The following is a 22,918-nucleotide window of genomic DNA, read 5'->3' on the forward strand; positions in this document are numbered from 1 at the left end:
TTATTTTTCATGTTTCAGAGTTTGTGGAAGCAAAATAAAACATAGCTGGATGTAACTGGATGGAGCAGAACATTCTGTTTCATGCAGAACAGTTAGAGCTGCTGCAATTTTAGGCTGCACGCAACCATGACACAGTGTCAGTTCAAGCTCAGCACATCCAAGACCGACCCATCACGAACGAGACATTATTGTTTGTAGTATAAAAATTCACACTGGCAAAACTGTTACCATCAGTCAGAACTTAACAGCCAAGTCTTTTTTGTTTATGCTGCCATTTCATTACCAACACAATTTGTATATATATTGACTGTTGTTTTAATACAATGTGACAAGGTAGAAAAATGCTGCATTGCAATGCAGTGCATCTGCAAAGGAGTAATTGTTGCAATAACCAATTCTCAGATGAAATGAACAAACTTTAAAAGAAATAGACCTCCATCAGACGACGATGAGAAATACAAAGAAAGCCTGTTTTCATTGAATTAATAACAAGTAAGCCTTTATGGTTCTTTTGGACCTGTGGCATAAAAGTGGTCCTGGCCTGTGGAGCTCTCTCTTGATGGCAAACAGTTTTGGCCGCGGCAGACGGACTTACGAGCAGCTGTTGCTGTACTTTGCCTGTGGGGGTTGACCTCTGCTGCCACTGTCTGTGTCACCGCCTGTGTGGGCAGACATTGAAGCTAGCTCTGTCCCTGTTAGCAGAGTATTATAACACTGCCAACGCCTCCAGTGACCCGTGAAACCTCCCATCTATAGAGATGAATCATACAGATGGGCGCTTTGTAATTCAACAGAACTGCCCATCCACCAGACCTCCAGCAAATACTTCTCGGTATATATGTATGACACCGTATCAGAAACAGAATAAATCAGCTTTGAGTTCTGCAAGTACACCTCAGAAGACGCAAGGCAGTGTATGTGTATGAGCGTGGTTTTAGCAAATTGTAAAGGCTTCATTCTTTACATCAGGCATTCAGACTTGAATACGCACTTTAGTGACTCACCCAGCCTTGCACGTAATGTTGCAATAAAATCATTTAGGTTGATTTATCAAGGAGAGATTTTGCTGAGCGTGCACAGTGCTTTTCTGCACTGTGCTGCATGACATTCATTACACAAATTCCCATTCAGAGCGCATTACAAACAGGCCTCTATTGTTGGTCAGCATGAAAAATAGGATGTCAGGTGTCTCGCTAAATGGTACCTTGCCTCTCATGGAGTTTCCCAGATGGTTCGGGGATTCAAACTTGTGATTTTCTTGTTCTAAGTACCATTATCTAACCTTTAGGCTACCATTTACTGCAAATTGATAATGACATTTGAACAGAGGCAGAAAACATGCTACAAGCTGCAAATACAAGACAGCCACATCAGTTAGAGCAGCATGGCGAAGCATTCAAAAGGCTGTACGTTTGCTAACTAGGTTTCCACCGTAGGGGCTTCCAGTAACAACAGTATGGACAGGAAAGAAAATGAAATTACAGCACAATAAATGAATTATCAATACAGAGCCCTCAATACTGTATCTGAGGGGGATCAATATGCTGCAGCCGGGCTGCAATGTGGGCTGAGGGCTGGGGGCAGGCCTAGCTGAGGGACCGGCCAGATCAATAATGTCACCGGGGGTGATTGACGATCAATGCTGCCAGTGACGTTGATTTATGATCAATGAAAGCGGGGCACCTGACTAAAAAGGGGAAAAGGGGAGGAGGGGGTGTGTGAGGGGGGTTTCATCGCGTCCCCCTTTACTGTAACTGATTGGGGATCGATGAAGAGTGGCACCGCGGCTGATTAGGGATCAGGCCTCTCTGTGGCAGAGGAAGGCAGCTATGTGTGAGAGGATTTGGTTGGCTGCGTGGAGACCAGCCTGTCTGAGCCAAGCAAAGCTGCAGACACTGTAATTAAAGCTGTGCTGAAAGGAGCTTTCCACTGGTTGATAGAAGCTGCAGGTGCAGCTCTCTTTGCTCTTTCACTTTCAAAAGAGCAGCCATGCACATGCACTCACACACACACACGCTCTTACACACAAACACACTCTCAGACATATACACACACAACCAAAGGCAGCACAGGAAAGTCTGCACAATATTTACGCCGTCATAAAAATCTTATCTCTTACTCTCATCGACATCCTCCGTCTCTGTTAACTTGTTTTCTCACAGTCTTCAGCTGTTTTAAAACACCATCATTGCTTTTTAGTTTCCTGCTACTAACCCAAGTGATCCAAGTGGATAAAACACTTTAAAAATGATTACTTTATCTTGCTTAATTTCAGCAATGTCAGAACCTGATGTCAGCATGAGGTTATGAGTCTACAAGTCTAAAAAGCCAAAGTTAGGTCCGAAGCTGATGAAGCTCGATGGCTAACCCACTCGTCTGTGCTTTGTCTGACAGATCCCTGTACTTCTGAACTTCAAACAGGGAATCAGACATTCCCAAGGCTCATAATTCATTCATTTCTTAGGTATTCTCTTTGTTCTTGAGCAGCGTTGACACTAATTTTCCTCTGTCTTTGCCAAAATTTGCTGACAACAAAGTGCCATCTTTTTTGTACATCAACTATTTTCTGAGGAAACTGCAGTGTTTCCTAGCTTATCTCCTGAAACGTATGTATTGTTTTAGATTTTAAAGCTCAGGTCAGGGTAATAATAAAATGGAAAAAAAACTACAAAGCTGCCAATCATTTGCAAAAAATGTGCACAGCATGCTGCATGTGTACGTGTGTCTACTGATTCTGTCACGCATCATCGATGTTAGAGGGTTCACTCGGACTCCAGACTCCATACTGAGTTTAAACTGGTCAGGATTTAACTTGTTGAAGCAAGGATGCCTTAAAATAACAATTAGAAAGATAATTAGAGGTTTAAATCTTTGAAACAAACAGATCGTCCTCCCTCATAGATCATCAGTGCAAACCTTGCCAAGTAGTGTTGCTGAATGAACTGAACCAACCTGCGACATTTTAAATGGTGGTTACTAGATGTAACTCCAGTTTTATGAGTATTTGAGCCCATTGCTGGCGCTCTCCCAGCAGTCATATCCATCTTTTTGGGACTCCCTGCCATTTAGGTATGAGTGTGTGCTGGAAACAAAACAATCTCTGGCCAAAATCTGACAACACTTCCTTCCTGTGTCAGCGAACTGTTTTCCTCTCAGTCTTCCTATTTTCATAAGAAAATAAGAAAAACAAAAAGAATGAGGGCAGTCTGATAGCACTTTGTCTCTTGGGAAAACACAGACACTTTGAAAACTCAGCATTATTTATATTACAATCCCACTCGTAGTCCTAGTTGGGACGCTGAGTAAAACAGAACGTGACAATTTGCTAATCCTTTTTTGACTCAATTGAAAACAGTACAAATACACCTGTTTGGATCATTCCACAGGTAAACAGGTTCATTGGTAACAGGTGTTAGTATCATGATTAGGTATGAAAGGGGCATCCTGGAATGGCTCAGTCATCACCACCACAGTTCACCACTTTGTGAACACATGATTATATAAAGGATGTTACTACGTGGGCTCAAGGACACTTAAAACCGTCGCTGGTAATCACAGTTTGTTTTTGCAGATGACTGCGTTCTGTTTTTATTTACGCTTTACACAGCATCCCAACTGTCCCTTCATCCCCTTGGAGAGAGCGATATCAGAGCAATAACCAGAGAGAATGGATGAACTGTGCAGAACAACTTTGAGCAAGTCCTTGTCTAAACATCTCCGAAGTGATGAACAGACTTTGTTTTTCTCAGTCTGTGTTAATGGGCCTCAATCGATGTGGGAGAGCGTGTTTTTCCTCCACACGTCCTGACCCCTGGGGAAACACAGGGAGGTAATGTGGGAGGGGAGAGATGCTGACACACAACATCGATATCAGTAGGGTGCACAAGCATCGGCGCGGTGAAGGTACCTCCTGCTTACTTAAAGTTAAGGCCGGCTATCAGGGACTCATCAGTGCAGCATCGAGGACAGAAGAAGTACAACGTAACTGAGCCTGAGTGTCAGCGTGGACGTGAAAAACAAACAGTTGTTAGGCTGATGATATTCATCAGTGCATCCGATTCTCCTCCAAATGAACCCACCTGTCCCAGACACACACGCACACATACACACACCAATTCTTTCACTTAAACAATGTGAGGAATGTGAGGCGGCACAGCAGTGCTGCACGGGCGCGCACGCCGTCACGCCGGCTCTCATCTGTCACCAACAGCAACCAGCCCGCCAGCCGCCATGATGTGCAGCTTAATTGGGGGAGCTGATGAGGTCTGATGAGGCCGGTACTTATTGAATTCCCCGGCCTGTTATTTAGATAATGCTGGAGAGGAGCAGCCTCCGTCATCTTTCCCATTCTCATCCATTCACTGTCCCAGCAGGGGGCTGCTGGCTAATCCACTCTTGTTTGTAATGGCTGTGCGAACTGAGGGGATTTGGACACGCTCTCCCCTCACAAGCACACATCTAACACTCCCTACTGTTGATTTTACCCCATAATGGGCCTATTTGACGAGTTAACCAGATCCCAATACTCATCTCAACCCCCTTTTGCCAGTCTTTCTATTGTTTTTTTTTTTTTTTTTTTTGGGGGGGGGGTATTGTTGAATAATTAGACTTTCGAGCAATGTTCTGCTCCTTTTCTCCTTTTCTCAGCTTTTCCAAAAGCAATTACCAAACTTCAAATATGTGGCTGTGCAGTGTTCACAATGTGTGTGAGTGAAAAGGAGAGAAACAGGGTGTGAAAGGGAGTGTGAGGGAGAGAAAGAAAACAGTGGAGAGAAGCGGAAGTAGCAGAACTGATGGCTGAATGGCAGGACAGCAAACTTTTAATTCTGTGCCTCACACTGGCAAAGGCGCTGGAGAACGTGAAGTCACAGAGGGGTGCCAAGAGCGCTGCTCAGTATGGGAAAACACATCAAAACCCATTAGGACTGATGAAAACTCTTGTGATTAATGCCTCCGCTGCACACAGCTGAAAAAGATCTGAATTTCAAACGTAAAGTTTCTATGGAAAAAGTCAGCATCTGGGTGGTCAGGCATTCATCAGTACCAGCTGGAGTGTGGAGAGGCTCCAACAAAACACCGCGTCAGAATAAAAGAGTAAATATCTGACAGTTATCCTCATGAGCACACAAACCAACCACCATGAGCATTTCTGTAGAGAAGCCCTCAACATCTGACTATATAAAATATAGATGCATTATCTAATGTATGAAATGAGCTCTCTGCAGAGTATGAGATCTTTCTTTCCTACCTCTTTGTCTGCCAGAATGTGCATTATAATGAAAAAAGCTGTCAGAATCTCTGAAACGCTGTCATTAAAAGTGCTTACAGACATTTCTTCTCTTGGAAGTGTTAAGAGAAGCTAATTCTGATATTTCACTGTACCCAACAGCACCAGCTGTTACTAACCATGACGCCTTATCCTGAATAAAATCAACCACACACACGTCCACGGACTATCCAGTGACATGTAGAAAACAAAAGGCCGTATTCATAGTCAGCTGTTGTGGCCTTATAGATCTGGGGGCGATACTAGCGATGGGGGCCATTAAGGCAGCAACATTTAAAAGCTTACATGGAGAAGGTACAATGTGGAGTTCACCAGGGGCACAGCGAATCAATATCAGCTCGACTTAGAAATCTGCTGTATAATCCTTGATCTCCAAGGCCATTTGCTTTGCAGCCTGAAATTGGATACACCCTGACTGCATCCACCCCCCACACACTCACCCCCGCTGCGGCGAGCCCGCTGCTCACTCCACAAATAAGACATCCTGAAAAATTGATCTGGATGCATCTGTGGCAAGATTACGTCTAGGGTCTAAAAGAGAGATATGACTCGCTCAAGGTAATTCATAAATCTGTGTGTCTATGTGTAAGAGGATCAAGACAGGGCCTGGCGAATGGGAAAACATAGTGGTAGTATTATCATAACTATATCACTGCTATCTGGAAGACTGCTGCAGCAAAGAGGCCATTAAGTCAACACCTCTATAAATGCTAAGGGCTGGTAAAGGCCACACATTGAAAAACACCATTATATGCTTCCATACAGCACATGCTGCAGGTATGATTAACAAGGTCGTAAGGAAAATAACTCATCTTTGTTTATTTTGCCTGTAAGCAACAATGCTTGTTCTAGTGTAATACCATTTCTTTGATTTATGACTTGAGCACGAAAGAATGGAATAGAATGATGTGTAACTGTATAGTTCACCCACATCTGGTAATTAGTCTTTTGCATGTTTTTGCCCGCTAACTATGAATCCTGCATATTTTCCATGACAGCTGACCGTTTTGTACCTTCAAAAACAACTTGCATATTACCTCTTAATTTTTTCCTCGCATTGCAGTTGCAAGCTTTTGCAGGTTTTTTGTAAATTCTTACTCTGCATCCAACATTTTAGAGTTGGGTGCTACCAGAAGGGTAGAAGAAACATCTAAATTTACTTAACCCATTTCATAGTGGCTATGTGTGTTAGCGTGGAATTCATTCAGTTGTACATTCAGGCTTTATTTATGCAGGGTGGTTCACTGGGAGCAGCGCACTCTCTTCTCTATGGGTGCCCTGTGTACAATATACATGAAGGCAATAACACAACATTTAGTTAACACTAAAACTTATAAAATTGCATATAAAATTTGAGAGTAAAACTGTGACAGCGGTAAACAAACGGCACCAAGGCAACATTAAATAAAATCTAAACACACACAATAACAATTAAGGCATCTATACTCAGATCTACACAATGCAGGTACAGTAATAATTAATGCAGATAGTATAGCTTGTGAATGCAATGCTTTACAGAGCTGTTGCACAAATAAATACCCTTGTTACGATACAATAAACCTGGTAACAGGGAATTTCGATCACTGATGGCATGTGCCTGCCTTCTTGTATCTCACATTAGCTCAAACAAAGGTTAATTTCAAGTCAAAGCATTTTACTTTCGTTCAACCACTTGCTATCTATATTAATATATGACAAATTTCTGCAGCTTTTACTTTCATTTTGCAGCATTTCAAAACGTTTTAGGATTTCTAAAATGCTTCGTTGCTTGATCCTTACTTCTGCCTTCTGGCAGTTGAGGAAAAACAAAATATTCCTTTTAAACAGGGAAGCTGTTCAGTAGTAACAGCACTTACGACTCTGTAGCAAGCAAGACATGAAAAGTGAGATTTCTAGGCAGGGTACATCTTTAGGTGCCTCTCTGCTGTGAGTGTGGACTACCTGATTTTTCTATTCCCTTGGCAGCGTGTATTGTTAGAGTGGCAGTTGTTGGACTCTCTGAGGCCTTTAAGCTCTCTGTTTTCCCCCTATTACTTGTGCCCGGTGGGGGGACAGACAGTTGTAGCGAGACGTGGTGCAACGCAGCAGGGGTGGTCCCCAGATACCACAGATTCATACTTTCCACCTGACGCTCAGGATAGAGAGAGCAGAGAGCTGGCAATTACCCGACTTCTCACTATATATACTGCAATCCTGGCCAGCTCTGCTCTGCTGTACTCCACTCTGAAGGCTGTCTCAGGGCCAAGCTGGAGGTAATGAAAGCAACACACTCCTAATGGACTATTGATGTGTGTGTGTGTGTGTGTGTGTGTGTTTGTGTGTGCGTGTGTGTGGATGCATGAGAGGAAGACAGAGAAAGAGAGAGAGCCTCGAAGAACAAAGGAAGGAAAAGGAGACTGTAAGAAATCATTCTGTTGGCATGTCGGCGTGTTTCCCTTTTGTGCGTCGTCTATATTTTTGCAATGGCAAAAAGTGTGCATCCATGTCTGTAAGATACCGTAAATCATCTATACAAGCTGAGTAAAAGCAGCCGAAATAAACCGCAGGCATTATCCAATAGCTATGATGTGCTGTACTGCCAGCCACGGAAACAGAGACAGACAGAGAGACAGTGTGTCTGAGACATGAGGTCACTCTGAACCACCAGGTGTGTTTCCATCGTCCTCCAGCTCAAGCACCAGCAGGCACCTCTTGTATAAATACACTCACACACTAAGAAAAAGACACAAATAGCCCCGGGTGACAAAAAAAACTTCGGCAAATCGGCCACCATCACACTAACTTTCACCCAATGGAACTTGTCCCACACATACTGGTCGTCCATTGGCAGAGCTTGTAGGTGTGTGCACATTTCTTTGTGTCTCTGTGTGTGTCCCCTTCCCTGCTGGCAGGCAGTCGGATGAATGAATGGGCGTCAACTCCTGGAGGTCCGGTGGCGCTACAGAAATAACTCTGCTGACCACAGTGACCTCTGCTTGTTCCCACACAGCCTACGTCCTGTTCTAATGGAGGCCCGTGCTCTATTTTGGGGGCAGCAGCTAGATTTATCTCACTGCCCTCTGTGTCCTGGGACGGTGACAGTGACGTGGCTGGGTGTAACTGATACCTGCTTTTTTTTTTTTTTTACCTTGCTTCCCTGACGCAAGTAAACAGAGGATACAATCAGTCTTGAGGTCAATTCTGGTCTGTCAGATGACCTCGCTATACTATTTCTGTTCACTTTTCAAACGTATACCTGAAGTGGAAAAAAAAACAGAAAGGTGTAATTTATCAAACTCATATGCTGTGATACTCTGACCTAATGAAAGGTGCAGGAGATGGAGAGGAGATGACCAGTGAACCACAGAAAGCAAGCCTGCTGCATCGCTTGCATACCACAGAGACCTAGGAGCACGATTATCCTCCTCCTCAGCAAACTTAATCTTCATTCTGGAGGACGGGCAGGCAGGCCGAAAGGCTATGAGCTCAGTGACCTACTGTATCTGCTGAGAGGCAGAATATTATTCTTTGCAAAAGAAATGCATTGCCTCAGGTACTGCATTAGATTAAGTCGACTGATGGCTAAAACCTGAAATCTAGGGATCCGTGGAGATAAAGTATGCATCTCCACACTTCACTCTTAAGAGCAGTGGAGAGCCCAGTTAGATCTACGGAGCAAAGGAAGGCCAAGAGGTTTTTTTGTTATGACTGCAAAATCGGCAGCATCATTCCTGAGCTAGTATTGTGCAAGACATGTAACCAGCAGCTGGTACCCAACTGTGGCAGAGCATGATGTTAGCAGAAAAAAAAAACATACGACTTTACTCAATAATGCCATGCTTGTGTGATGCATTGTTTAGGGGTCCTCTCAATTTTACTGAACTATGAAATACTATTGTACACTTGCATTGTGTTTGCTGTATTTGAAATCAAAATCCTGCACTTCAGCCCTGCTGGAAACTCATACTGTATCAGGCTGCACAGAATACGATAATTCAGATTTGCCCCAAAAGACTTAACAAGATTAAGAGTCCTCAGCCATGCTAGCGGCTCTGTGAGGCTGTACTGAGGCAGCGCTCAGACAAACAACAGCTCGGCATGACAAAAACACAGCCCCCTCATTCATTTGAATGTGACCGCTGCGTTGGGCCAGTGGGGGTGCCAATGCAGAGGTCTCTGGCAAACAGTGTCATCTGGCAAGGCGCTGAAAGTTACCTCGCGATCATCGCAACAAAAGCTAAAATGACTGCCGCCGTGCCAACTTTCTAGAATTGTTAAATCCTGCAGTGTTTTGAGCATCTGATAAGCTTTCAAACTCATTGATCTGTCACTCAAATTAGCTTTGTAATTCAGTCTCACCGGTGCCTGAAACAATACACACCAACCAACAAAGCCCCTCAGACTGTTTTAAAGCAGGGCTGTTTTTAGGCGGAGCATCTATTTTGGCATGGTGGGGCTTTGATCAGGCTCATGTTCAAAATGACAATATCAACAGCAGGTATAGTGTTAACCATTGCATCATCTTATTAGCATGTCAGCAAAACAAAGTCATTAGGATTAATCACCGGTGGACCACGAATGTCTGTAGAAAACGTCCGACACTGCCAGCACAGAGGTTTGAAGCTAGCGTGAGGCCACATGTAAATTCATGGACGTTTTACATTCAACAGCGTTTTTTCCAACAATGCCGGTCAGATTTCTGATGCAACCTTGTTACTGCTCTGCTTCTATGGCTAAATAATTGATGATTAAAAAAAAAAACAAAAAAACCTGTCAGGTGTCCACAGCACAAAGGAAAGGCGAACACATCAGTGAACAGGCTGAGCACATGTCAAACAAGGAGGAGAGGAAAAATGTTCGCCATAAATAAAAGCAGCCTCAGGTGCTTGTTTTGCTCGCACTAATATTGTGTGCACTCAGCTATATCCAGTAACATAGATGAGCATTAGGGAGGGATGAGCAGGAAAGTGTGCGATGCGTAGAACAGCGAGCAGAGAGGAGGGGAGGATGAGCAGGGGAAGCGAGGGATGAAAGACAGCAGCAGCAGGGAAGATAAGAGAGGGAGGGACGGATGAGAGAGAGAGTATAAAAGCAAGGACAACAAAAAAGTGCAAGGAGAGATGTGAGCAGGGCGAGAGGGAGAAAGATAGAAGGGGATCAACATGGTGGACAGCTGGGCCGGGGTCACGGGGGTCAAGCTCAGGAAGCGGTCGCACAGTCAATGTCGTCCTTTCATCTCGTCTGGTGCAGATGCAGCAACCTAAACCTTACTCAAATTTAACCTTCCAAAAGCATGGCTTGATCCAACTTTTCCTGCTCTCTCTTCTGCCTCCCCGCGCCAGCCATCACTTTTTTCTCCTCTCTGCCCTTTTCCATCTGTTCTCTTTTATCTCCTCTCTTATTCCTGTCACATTTCCTCAGATCCTGATCTATTTCTTTCCATCGCACTCCCGCTATACTTCTCTCTATTACTCTCCCTCGTTATGTATCTTCTTCTCGTGGTAACTCTCCTTCATTCTGTCTCTCTCTACATTAGATGTGGTTGAGTGGAGAGCAAAGTCAATCGTTCCTGCCTAAACCCCTCCAGGAGCCGGAGCTCCTCTCTTCTGCCTAAACAAACTTTGAAGCCAATCAAAGGGCTTATATTATTTTTTGTGGAAGGGGACTGCAGCAGGTGAATACTTTATATTTCAGTGACAGAGCCACTCAGAGTGGCTCCTCTCTCTCTCCTCCTCCTCCTCTTTGAGCTAACCGTTGGCTTCGCTCATGATTGATACAGTTCACTGGCAAAACAAACAAAGCGTGACAAATCCAGATTATTGTCTGTGGGCGAGATAAGGTTATAATGAGAAAGTGCATCGGGGGAAATTGATCCTTTTTCAGGAAGCTGTCTGATTTACTGGGAATGCCAATAATAACTTCCTGTGTGTCCTGCCTCTAATGGGAGCCGGGTGAAGTCAGGGGTGGGGGGGTGGAAGGTTTGTGCGTGGAGGACAGATTTCATTACAATGCAATATCCTGAGAAGTGCATTTGAAAGGGAGTTTTGGTGGCTAATTATTATCCGTGGCAGTGGATATTGAAAAGCTGTCTGATTGTCATTGTGCATCACAAACAGAGACAGAAATATGGCCAGTTCACACTGGGTGACAGCGGCAGTAAATGAATTATCAATACATAATGGATTTGACCTTTTGTTTCTGTCAGAAAAGAGGAAGGAAAACATTACATATAAACAATTAACAGATCAGCACCCACACATGACACACAGATGCATCATGGGAAAAACGTGCCTTGGCATGCTTGGAGAGGCAGCCATGTCTGAGACGCTCTGACAGCCAAGCCACCAACCTACTTGGCTGCACGTTAAATCTGCTCGCCATAGGGGGGAGAAATGGGCCTGCTGACAGGCCAGTTATTAGCCAGGGGAATGTGGGAGGGATTGCAGAAATTAACATGGATTACTCAAGTATGACTGACAGTTTCAGAAGGGCTTTTTGTGACTTACCAAGTGATTTGGGACTTGCCTTAATGCAGCGAGGGACGTTTTAATACCGTGGGCTGTCTCTGCTATCTTGGCACCGTTGCCTTGGTAAGGATGCCAACAGGGAGGGAATCTTTTTCTGCAACAGCACCCCCAGCAACAGCTCCCCTACCCTCAGTGGCACAGGCCTGGTGTTCTCGCAAATAATGACGGGATGTGTCGGCGGCCAGCACTTGGAGTTCAGAACTGTCTTTTGGTCTATGCTGTTTCTTTTAAGGGGGTCTTGCTGAATCGCGGCCCCTTTGAACGCTATCTGGCACAAGCCTGACAGCTGCGGCGGTCCCACAAAGCCTGGATGTCACCTGGATCTCTGACAGATCAGGGAGGTGAATCAGGAAAAAAAAGGGAGCTTGATTGGGATTGTAATCACGCCCATATTCACATTCAATATGGCTTTTGCTGGTGGCTTAAATAAACTTTTTAGAATAGGGTGCTTTTGAACTGCAAGACAGAGAAAGTCACTCTGGTTTGACAAGAAATTGTGAAAACAGGTAAGGGTTTACAGAGAAAAAACAAAAAAAAGAAGCAGGAAAGCTTGTACATATTGCATGTTTCCGTTTGGTTCCATCTCCCAGGGCCACTGTGGCTGCTTCCTGATGTGGTTTCCATTATTTATCCAGCATCTATTGGACAATATTGGAGCTGACTCTCAGCTCTGCTGCCATATTGGCGGCATGACAATGGAGCAAGCAACAACAACGGAAGTGAAAAGGAAGAAGCTGCAGCGTTACAGCACATTCAGTCTGGACTGAATCTCTGTTTGCACAGTTAGACATTCATGAGAATGCTGGATCCATCAAAGTCTGGTGCTGTCGTTTGGCAACGCTCAACACTACCTGTATCTAGCCCCTCTGAGAATGCACCTTCTTGTTTATTTAGCTGTTGTTTGATTGTTGACAATGAAATTAAGTTAAATTGTACAAAGAGCAGTGATTTGCCGGAGCAGCACAGCAGAGCACAGCACAGACGATGTATCAAATGTTATCAATTTCCTGTCTGCCATGGAAGACACACAATATGGCATGTGCATGAGATTACTCACCTGCCAAAACCAAACAATAGCTAATGTATCTCCGGTTCAAATTACATTTACCATAGGGTGTCATCTCTAAGCTGTTTAATGCATTGTGGGACGAAGGGCTTTAATCAGCAAGGCTCAGTGGAGCCCGCGGATTAAATCACTTTTTATCTGCGCTTCCTTTGACTTTCCCAGAGCTCAGGGTTGCAGTGTAAATCATAATGCGTCCCTGTTGGGCTCACTTCAGTATGGTTTATTGCTGTAGTAACATTTCATAAATTCCATTTATTTTGTGTATTGAGTAAATCCACATCCACTGAAAAACAAGGATAACTCTTTATTCTCACCTCCAACTACAAAGTTGATCATTTCTCAGAAAGGAGTTTATTGTGTCAGCGTAAGCCCATCTACGCAAGAGTGTGTAACCTATGGTCCTTTACATATATGTACAGTGTGCACATGTCCGCACGCGCGCTGTTGCACGTAAATGTCCATCGGTGGAGACACACAAGCACGTCCATGCATATTTTGGCATACATGTACTTTATCCATGCGCATGTGAGCAGCATGTCAATGACTTTGTATCTGTGTGCGGGCGTATGCACACTCACAGCCGACAACAGCGACAGGGAGAGCGGCTGCCGCATTGCACAGAATAGCTAAACAGCTGTAGTGCTCCATCAGGGCTATCGATCATGTCCCTCTCTCTGAATCGCAATCAGACGTGGGCAGAGCAGAGCGGCTGGAGCAGGCCTCGGTGACTGGCTTGTTGGGCGAAAGCTACGCACCTCTCATATCAACCAGGGCTCACCAAACAAACCTGACCTGGATGCCTGATTAAATGCATCTATATGCAAGTGAAGTAGCACTTGTTTCGGTAGAACTTCTAAATTCAAGCTCCAAACACCCCCGATGGTGTGTTTTATTGCTTATAAAGGATATAACAGTTAACAGTATTGATAAAACAACACACGAACTGTTCATGCTGCCTCTGAGTAGATGTATCAAAAGTGAATTAAACCATATTGTATCTAAATAACACATATAACCAGTAGTGAGAATCGGGAAGCTGTTTAAGTATCATTAGCCACCATCTGCTATCATCTCCTCACTCTGTATGTCAAGTCAACATGTAATCATAAGGATGTTAGATGTTATTACATTAAACTTGAACAGGATGTGTATGGAAGCTGTCTACAGTGCCATTAAGTGCCATCTGTTAGCATCTCAACAATCTTCTGTTCTGTATGTTCCTCCTCTCAGTGTCATCGCATTGTCTGCAATTCAACGTTAACTTCCTGCCAATATGGTAACTTCCTCTTTCCCATGGTCAGTTGAATTTAACATGCACATATTTACTATCTGTTATGGGACAGCAAGGTTACAACTCAATTTCCTTTTGTATGTCACTGGACACACCATGAGTAGAGGAGGGTAACTATAACAAGATCAACTCCCTCAACACACACACACACACACACACACACACACACACACACACACACACACACACACACACACACACACACACACACACACACACACACACACACACACACACACACACACACACACACCTCTGGACACAGTGTGACTGAATGGCTAAGCCGGAAATGCAGAGGCATGTCAGATATGGACTTGAGAGGATTGGTGAACAAGCTCGGTACACTGAGAAGAGTTTGTGCATGTGTATGTGCTTGCATGCATGTTGAAAGTGTTGTGGTGCATGAGTGTTGGCGTGTGTGCGCTACCACAGCTTTTCTGCGCATGTCTGCGGGCTGTGTTTCAAATGCTAAATGGTGGAAAAAAAGGATTTCATTAGCATTATATGGATGTTGACATTCCATTCAGGTCAAAGTTAGTGGTGCATGACTGTATTTGTGCTTATGTGGTTTGTGCATGTGTGTGTCAAGGCTCACGCAGTGTAGTAGTCATAGCTGTCACACAAGCATACCCATGCACGTGCACACACACACACGGTCCTGCGTGTGGCGAGGGCCCCCGGGGGGTGCCGCTGAGCTGTCAAAGCGGGATGGATGAAGAAGCTGCCCTGCATAGCAAGGGGCTCTGGGGAAATACCACTAACATGACACACACAAACACACACCCACTGACACAGACTCTGTCAGCACACAAATACAGTATGTATGCGTTCACGCTCCGAAATGCATAAATTTAAATATGCAAGCGTGAATCAGACAGCAGAAACAAATACAAAGTAGTGAGAACACAAAACTTGCACACTTGTACATACACGCATGCACGCACAAATACGCATACACAAAGGGCCATTTTCTGCTGGTGTGAGGAACAGAAATAGCCTCGGGGGTCCTCCGCAGAGGAACATCTGAGTTTGATAACAGAGGAATGTCCAGAGATCTCAATTTAGCGCACTGCATATCAACATGGACAGTGTCAGACAGCGGAAAAAAAGTACACTTCCTCAACCCCCACCCTTTAATAAACTCAAAACTAGGGAAAAAAGAATCAAAGGAATGACAGGGAGGGAGTCTTTTTCCAACATCTGAGGGAGAAAAGTCGATATATGCAGACTCAAACACAAAAACACTCAAACTCTTTTTTTAATTACAATTTGGACATTAGCTTGTAAGTTTCAGACGTCGTTCCGATCAGTAATACTAACATCAGAGTCACCAATTCAATTTATGAGATGTGTAAATGAGGCTTTGTGTCCATGTAAATTTTATTGATATTTTGGGTGGGCTCTTTGTTGGTTTACCTCCAAATGAAGTGGCTTATATAATCTAGACAGCCTGCCGGCCTGTTTACAGCCCGTCTGATCATCTGGCTGCTTGTGTTTCTTGCCCTGTCAGGCTTTGCTGCAACAATGTCAATAGATTTCCAAATCTCAGCAATTACTCTGGTGAGTACAAATATCACCCTAAGTGATGGAAATGGTGGCCGAAAGTACCAAAATAAGACCCATGTTATAATAAAGTGAGTGTTTGATTAGCGTGTGTATTACCTCATATTACAAATGGGGACAGCACAAGGAACAGTGATAGCTTTAGCAACAGCCAGTCGTGTGTGCACACAAGCAGACATCAACGGAAAAGGGAGACTTCATGGACCCTTTAGGAGGGACCATAGTAGCACCAGACCAGAGCAGACCTTGTAAACTTAACCATTCTTAATTCCACAGAAGGATTTCCTCGATCAGGGCAGTAAATCTCCATGCTTGGCATGAGCCTGAACAATCCATTAACAATAATAAAGCCTGAGCGGCCGGGAGATAGACCCTTAAAGGGGAAGGTCAGCCTGATATTACAGCTTTAAAGGTTTCCTATTACGGCTCAACTTCAATATAACCACTCACCTTGCCTTTAATGGCCGCTGGCTATGCAGTGGCTAAGCATATATGGAGAATCTAAATCGAGTCTCTCTGAGATATTACTGGATAGTCGGAGCGATTTATGGGTCTGTTTCTGTGGTGCTGGTTGGAGGTGTGAGTATGGTTAATAAAATTACCACAGGGGTGAAGGAGATCTGCTAGGCATCGCCCCGCATCCTGCTGGGACGCACGGGAGGCTCTGAGCGCTGCAGCACCTGGCCCCAAAAGTGCTTAGGCAGCATGTTTTTTCTTCATCCTGGCCTTTTCCTCTGACTCTTTCTTTCATATCTTTCCTCTCCTTCCACCTCACTTCTCTTTTTGCAACCACCTCTTGTCACCCGTCCTCCCTCAGAGATTCGCTCTGTTTCCAACATTTCCAATGCTTTGTCTCCTTTTGTTTTAAACTTTTGGGACACCGATGTCACTTTGGACACCGCATAAAAGGCAAACTTCTGTGCTAACACACAGTGCGGTACAAACTGGTCTCTACATCTGTCTCCATTTTGTGACAGTTGTTCTCCCAACCTTTCCCCTGCCTGTTTTCTCCTTGGCCAGCTTGTTCCACTGTCTACAGTGACTGCAGAAAAGAGATATAGGAAGGAGAGAGGACACCGCTACAGAGAGCAGGAGCAGGAGAGGAAAGAGGGGAGAGTGCAAGCTCTTAAGTAGATTGCAAAGAACAGCACAGAGGCATGAGTGTGAATATTAAGAGGGTTTTCTCCTGCCCGAGAAGTTCCAGCCTGCAGCAGCAGCACCACGAGGGACGAAGAGAGACGGTGACAGAGAGAGAGAGGGAGAGATGGGTAGAGGAAGAGACCTATAGAACCGTCAGCTATTCAGCCACAGCCACAGCAGCTAGCTTCAGGTGTCAGAAACAACGGTGTACACAATCTATCAAGCTGTCCGGCAGATCTGAGATGAGAAATTACCATAATTGAATTAGAAAGGAAGTTTCTCATTTCAAAGGTGATGATTTTCCAAGAAAGAAAGGAAAGGGGTGATGCGGGAGTAATGTAAAGCAGAGGAGGAGGAGGGGGGGAGACTCACCTGGAATGCCTGGCGGGGTTTTCAGGTATTTTCCGTTGAAATGCTGTATCACTACTTCACATTTCTCTGTGGACTCCATCCTGCAACAAAAAGGAGAGACACAGCGTTTAATCGGAAGATATTCACGATGGCAAAGGTTGAAACTGTGCAGTCATTTGGAATAAACGTTCTTAACCTCTAGACGAAATGATGACACGAACGCAGAGCGCCTGTGGTTAATATGCTGAATTGCTTTTTTGCTTGTTAACCATCAGAAACAGATACAAATACTTCTGGCATGAGATAGAGTTTAACACCATGGTACCATTTGTAAGCTAAAATAGATCAGAGAGAGGGGTGCTGCAGTGGTTTTCAAACAGCTCAGTCTAACCTGCTTCCATTTTGCAACGGGGCCCTTCACATGTAGAGCATGAGGTTAAATACTGCCGCTGATGACACATTTACAACAATAAGGAGTCACCCACTAGAGTGTGTCCTGCTCGCTGGGTAATATCGCTCTGTTCATTCTAAAAACCCCAACGAGCCTATCCAGAGTCTGCCTGTCTCTCTGCTGCAGAATGTCACTGTCTGCATGAATCAGAAGTTCATAATGACATTCAGGGTTTGCAGGGAAAGACTTGTCATTCAGCCTTTCTCCCCACCTGATAAAGAAGACAAAGCAGAGAAAGATGGAAAGAACGAGCGAAATGGATGCAGGGATGTAGAAGAAGCAGGAGCAGGGAGGTAAGTAATGAGAAGGTAAAACTGGCAAAATTTTGGAAAGTAACGACTCCATTTGATTTCCAGACTGGGAGAGAGAGAGCGGGAGAATACAGGAAGCCGACTGACTCATCTCCCGTTTTCCAGCCACTGGATCAAACATCTATGGGCCGAGCAGCTGACCAGCGGGGGGGCTCTGATCTCTCACATCATACACACACAGACACTAATGCCCACACACATCACATCAAAACATCTGCATAAGTGCAACAAACACATAGAAAAATGCACACACTTTGGCGCGCCCACACGTATCTCTTATCTTTCTGCTGTGTTGGGAGGAGAACTGCAAACTTGCGAGGAAATGTGAGCAAGTTACAGCTTAAATCTAACTCCTAATCTTTAACCCCATACAACACATATAAGTCAAATTCTGTGAGCCATGTCCACTGTAATATAATGCCGACGTGCTCTTAGCTCCTTTAAAATACCTCTATTCCTAAACAATATGAAAAAAAGTTAATTACTGTATAATTGATTGACAAGACCATGAGTTAAAAGTCAGGCTATTGGCTCTGTGATGCCATCTTTTCAGCTAAATGTTAACATGAGCGTGTTAGCTTGCTTACAATGGCAACAGTAACCTGCATGTGTTAACCAGCTATAACTTTTAATTAGAGTTAAGACCTCGTGCCTCCACCAGCGAGTCGAGTTGTATTTACATCCCATACTGATTCATACAGTGAAGGAATTTTATAAGAGGTATTAAGTGCATTTTTTGGCAAAATGGAAGTTATAAGCTATACTGACATGTATGATTCCAGTGAATAATGTCCAGTGAGAAACATGCTTCACCCCAACCACCTGAAGCTCAGTATCAGCCAAACTAATGAGCCTGTGGTGGACTACAAAGCTTCAAATGTGGATGCTGTTGTCACAAATTGTAAAATGTAAAAGTTTCACACACATCTTCAATCCAGCAGTGCAGAAGATCTAGACAATCAGCGCAGTTTCAAGGTGGACGACCAATTCAGTATCTGACCAAATGTGAAATATGGCCCCCTTCTGCTCCTGAGTCACGGTGTTGAACAAAGGCCAGAAAAGTGTTTTTACAGAACATCATGATGCCACAGTGAAAGTGACCTTTGACTTTTTGGATATAAAATGTCACCAGTTCATCATTTTGTCCTATGAAACATTTGTGTGAAATTTTGTCATAATTAGCACATGAATTCTTGGGTCGCGGCCAAAAATGTGTTTTGCATGGACACTGCGACCTTTGACTACAAGTTCATCCTCGAGTCCCTGCGGACATTTGTGCCAAATTTTCCCTCAAGACGTTCATGAGACACCCAGATAACCCAAAAACAGCGTGGAGGCTTAAAAGTAATTTGTCCAAGTATTGGACAAATGAACATTTTGACCTGGTGACGGCGTGATGTGAAAGGTCAGAGGATCATCAGAGTTACTGCAGGGGAACATGAATGTGTTTCACTGACAACTAAGAATGTGAACCTCATAGTCGTGCTGGAGGAAAAGTCATTACAAATTATCCTCTGTGCAACAGATAAATGAAATATCAAATTTTCTGTCCACCCATGCAGCAGATGTTGACATATTTCACTTTTTAAGTTAAAACTCGGATATGCCTGTGATGCTTCAGCAGTCATGTGGATATTTGTACTGAATTTCATGGTAATTCATCCATTAGTTCTCTTGACATCTCACTAAAAGCCCGAAATCTCAACCTGCTGGTGTCGTTAAGGGAAAAGGGGATCACCTCACATTCCCAACAACAAGCTTGTCTGTCCAACATGGACCACAGTGGCGGACTGACAGCTACTCACTAACACCACCATCCCTCGAACCATGCCGACTTGCTTCTCTCTATGCAAAAGGAAATTTCTATATATATCAAACATTAGCACGTTAAGTCACAGTAACATAAAAAACACACGCCTCAGGCATGAATTTGCACTTAGTGTAGATTTGTTACCGTTCAGACCTTCAATATATACTCACAAAGGACTCATATTAAATTGAGGCAGCTTTTAAATGCAGGCTTGAGTGATCGCTGTGCCTATGGTAATATCCTGTTGGAATGTGCAGAATCCATTGCTTTTCAGATTTTCATGCTTTATTCGCTCTCACCTCCAAGAATACTCATATCATCCTGTCAGCCTCTAACTTCTCTGTCCGCTGTCTCTCATCCTTCTCCATCTCTACCTTCATCCTTCTTCTTTTTTTTACCATAGCTTCTTTATCGCGCTCTCCGTCCCATCCATCTTACTCCCCGCCCGTCTGCACCTCTTCTTTTTGACGTCTCTCTCATTCCTCCCCGTCTTTCAACCTTGGTTATTTCCTCCATCTTTCAGTGTTACCCTCACTCTCTCCCGCCCCATCTCTCTTACTTTCCGTGCCCTCCTTTCCTTCCCTCCATGTCCATCCTTTTGTTTCTCTGCTACGCCCTGTCCACATCAACATCTTTCTCCCTTTTCCTCTCCCTACTTCTCTTTTTAGAATACGTAATCTTTCACACTTCCTGCCATCATCCATCTCTCACTGACCCTGTATCCACCCTCGTCTCCATCTCTCTCTTTTTTTCCCTCTGTGGTCGGAAAGACTGATATTAACCAGCCAGTGTTACTTGGCTGATCACTAATCGCTGGCTTTTAGTTGTCATTCAGGATGTGAATGGGACAGTTGGGACGCTGTGAAAACATTAACAAGACAGACTGTGATAACCTGCTGATCCTTTTTGACATTGAAAACAGTACAAAGACCATATATTTAATGTCTGACCTCATCTACTCCATTGATTTCTGTAAATATCTGCTTATTCTGAAATTGATGCAGCACACTTCAGAGGCAGCTTACAGTACCTGACAGTACTAAATACTCAGTGCTACACACACATTTCACATTTACACATTCATTTCTAAGTGTTAAGTTGTTTTATTTATCCATGTATTGCACAATATGTCACGACTTATTTTCTATGTGGTATTTATTTTACTCAATAAAGCTTCACTGAAGTGAATATACAGCGCGTTTATGTTTACATATTATCTGTATGCATGTACGCACACATTCATAATATGCTCCTAATCCATGTTCACACATACACGACTGCACTTAATAGGCCAATAACGCTTCGATAATGCTTCCACTTTAGGAGACAGCCCTATAACACAGAGAGGACCTGCATGAAGCACGGCTAACCTGTTTATCGCTTTTGCTCTCTTCCACTAAAGCCTGACAACCCTGTGCACAATGCACGCACAACTTAGTGCCTGTGAAATAATGATTTATGTGGCTGTGTACTGCATTATCAAAACAAAAGCTGTGTGAGATTATTTGTTGGGGTGTTTTGCTGTCCATTTTAAAAGGACCTGAGAATAAATAGGCTGAATGCATCACACAGAGTTTTGAGTGATTCTCTGACTGGAAGTGTTGAGGCTTAGCTTCCCTCGCTAGTCCCCAGCGCTCTTTATCCGTCCTCCTCACACCCCCTCCGGCTATTCATTGTTTGCCTCCTCCTCAACGCTGTATCTCCTTGACTCTTTCCAGCAGTTACATTGTAGAGACAGGAAACCGGAGCATAGACAAGGAGTAAATAAGGCAGACAGGCTGCAGAGTTAGGGAAGTTACAGGGAAACAAACTGGTGGTCAGACTGTATGTTGGTCAGTCACGCTTTTGGGGTAGGCAGTCAGTCAGAAAAGCAGCCGGTTGGTAGTGAGGCAGGCTGGCTTTTCTCTGTGTGCTGCCGGTTAATGGCATCAGGTGCCGCTGTCTGCAATGATTAGTGCTGGGGCTGGAGTAATGGGCTCTGATAACAGTAATGGATCGGCCCACAAACACTTAGCTCAGTTTACTCTCTCTAATGCCCCTCATGGCCCAACCCTCAGCAGCTGTCTGTCTTTCTGTCTGTTGACACAGCTAATGGGAGTTCTGAAATTCATAAAAATACACAGATTTCTTTTTTTCTCCCTTGTTCGAATCTTTCTGGCTTCTTTTTCTGTCCCGTACTCATCAATTATGACCGTTCTCTTTTTAATTTATCCCCTTATCTAACGAAAACACCACTCGTTCGCTTCTCACATTTTCTTCTAGACACCCACACTCGCTCGTTTCGCTTTCTATTCCTCAATCTCTCTCCGTCTCATACTGCCTTCTCCATCCCATCACCTTCTCTTTCTCTTCATAATAACCTCTATGATTAGTTCTTTTTACCTGGCCATTGTTTCACACTCCTGTCCCTCTCTCTCCTGCCGTCTCACTCTCCCTTTCCATCACGTCTCCTCCTCCACCCACAGAGGACTGCTTGAACAGGTGGCTTGTGGCAGGTTGTTGCTGTGCTCTGCTTGTTGGCCTGCAGGAGGCTGCCTTCCTGTCTGTGTGTGTACGTGTGAGAGTCTGCTTACGAATGCCAGTGTTGTGCACATGTGCATGCATTGTGCTTGTGCACAGGTGTGTAGGAAGCCTGTCTGTGCATATGCTCATTTTTGTGCATAAGTGCCAGTTTGTGTGTGTTTGCGCTTGTCTGTCCTGCTGTAACCCGCGGTAATAGAGCAGGGAATAGGAGAGGAGTTCAGCCAGAGCAGGTGATTAAGAAAAATCCCTGCAAGATGGCGGTTCTGTGGCCGTCAGTGGCCTCCTCTGGGTAAACAAGGGAGGAATGTGCGGAGAGGAATGAGAGCCTGGTGGCTGCTGCCGAGGACAAGGACAGAGCGGTTTATGACTTTGGGGGATTAACAAGCTGAAGTGGAAACTTTTATAAGTAGAAAAAGAAATAAACTGTTCAGTGGTAGGCTTGGTGGTGGAAATATAGCAGCTCTGGCTAAACTGTAAGGACAAGGGGGTGTGCTGGTATCCATGAATGCACAGGCAAATGCTGCCTTCAAACGGGGTCGTGTTTACTGTGTTCATGAGAAGAGTCCATATGAATGTCGTGGTGTTCACCACCGCAGAGGTGGAAATTTTCTGAAAGCTC

At 44.3% G+C, this 22,918-nt stretch overlaps 1 protein-coding gene across 8 annotated transcripts in view; it reads right to left on the reverse strand.

The window, feature by feature from the left end:
* The window catches only part of rbms3 (RNA binding motif, single stranded interacting protein), a 273,477-nt gene that overhangs the window by 44,754 nt on the left and 205,805 nt on the right, over positions 1–22,918 (reverse strand). For all 8 annotated transcript variants that reach the window (XM_070985477.1, XM_070985478.1, XM_070985479.1 and 5 more), the window contains one exon: positions 17,226–17,305. In XM_070985477.1, the coding sequence (XP_070841578.1) occupies positions 17,226–17,305 (80 nt within the window). The remainder of the gene's footprint in view (positions 1–17,225; positions 17,306–22,918) is intronic.

Source organism: Chaetodon trifascialis, chromosome 17 (assembly GCF_039877785.1).
Source record: "Chaetodon trifascialis isolate fChaTrf1 chromosome 17, fChaTrf1.hap1, whole genome shotgun sequence".
Taxonomy (NCBI): Eukaryota; Metazoa; Chordata; class Actinopteri; order Chaetodontiformes; family Chaetodontidae; genus Chaetodon; species Chaetodon trifascialis.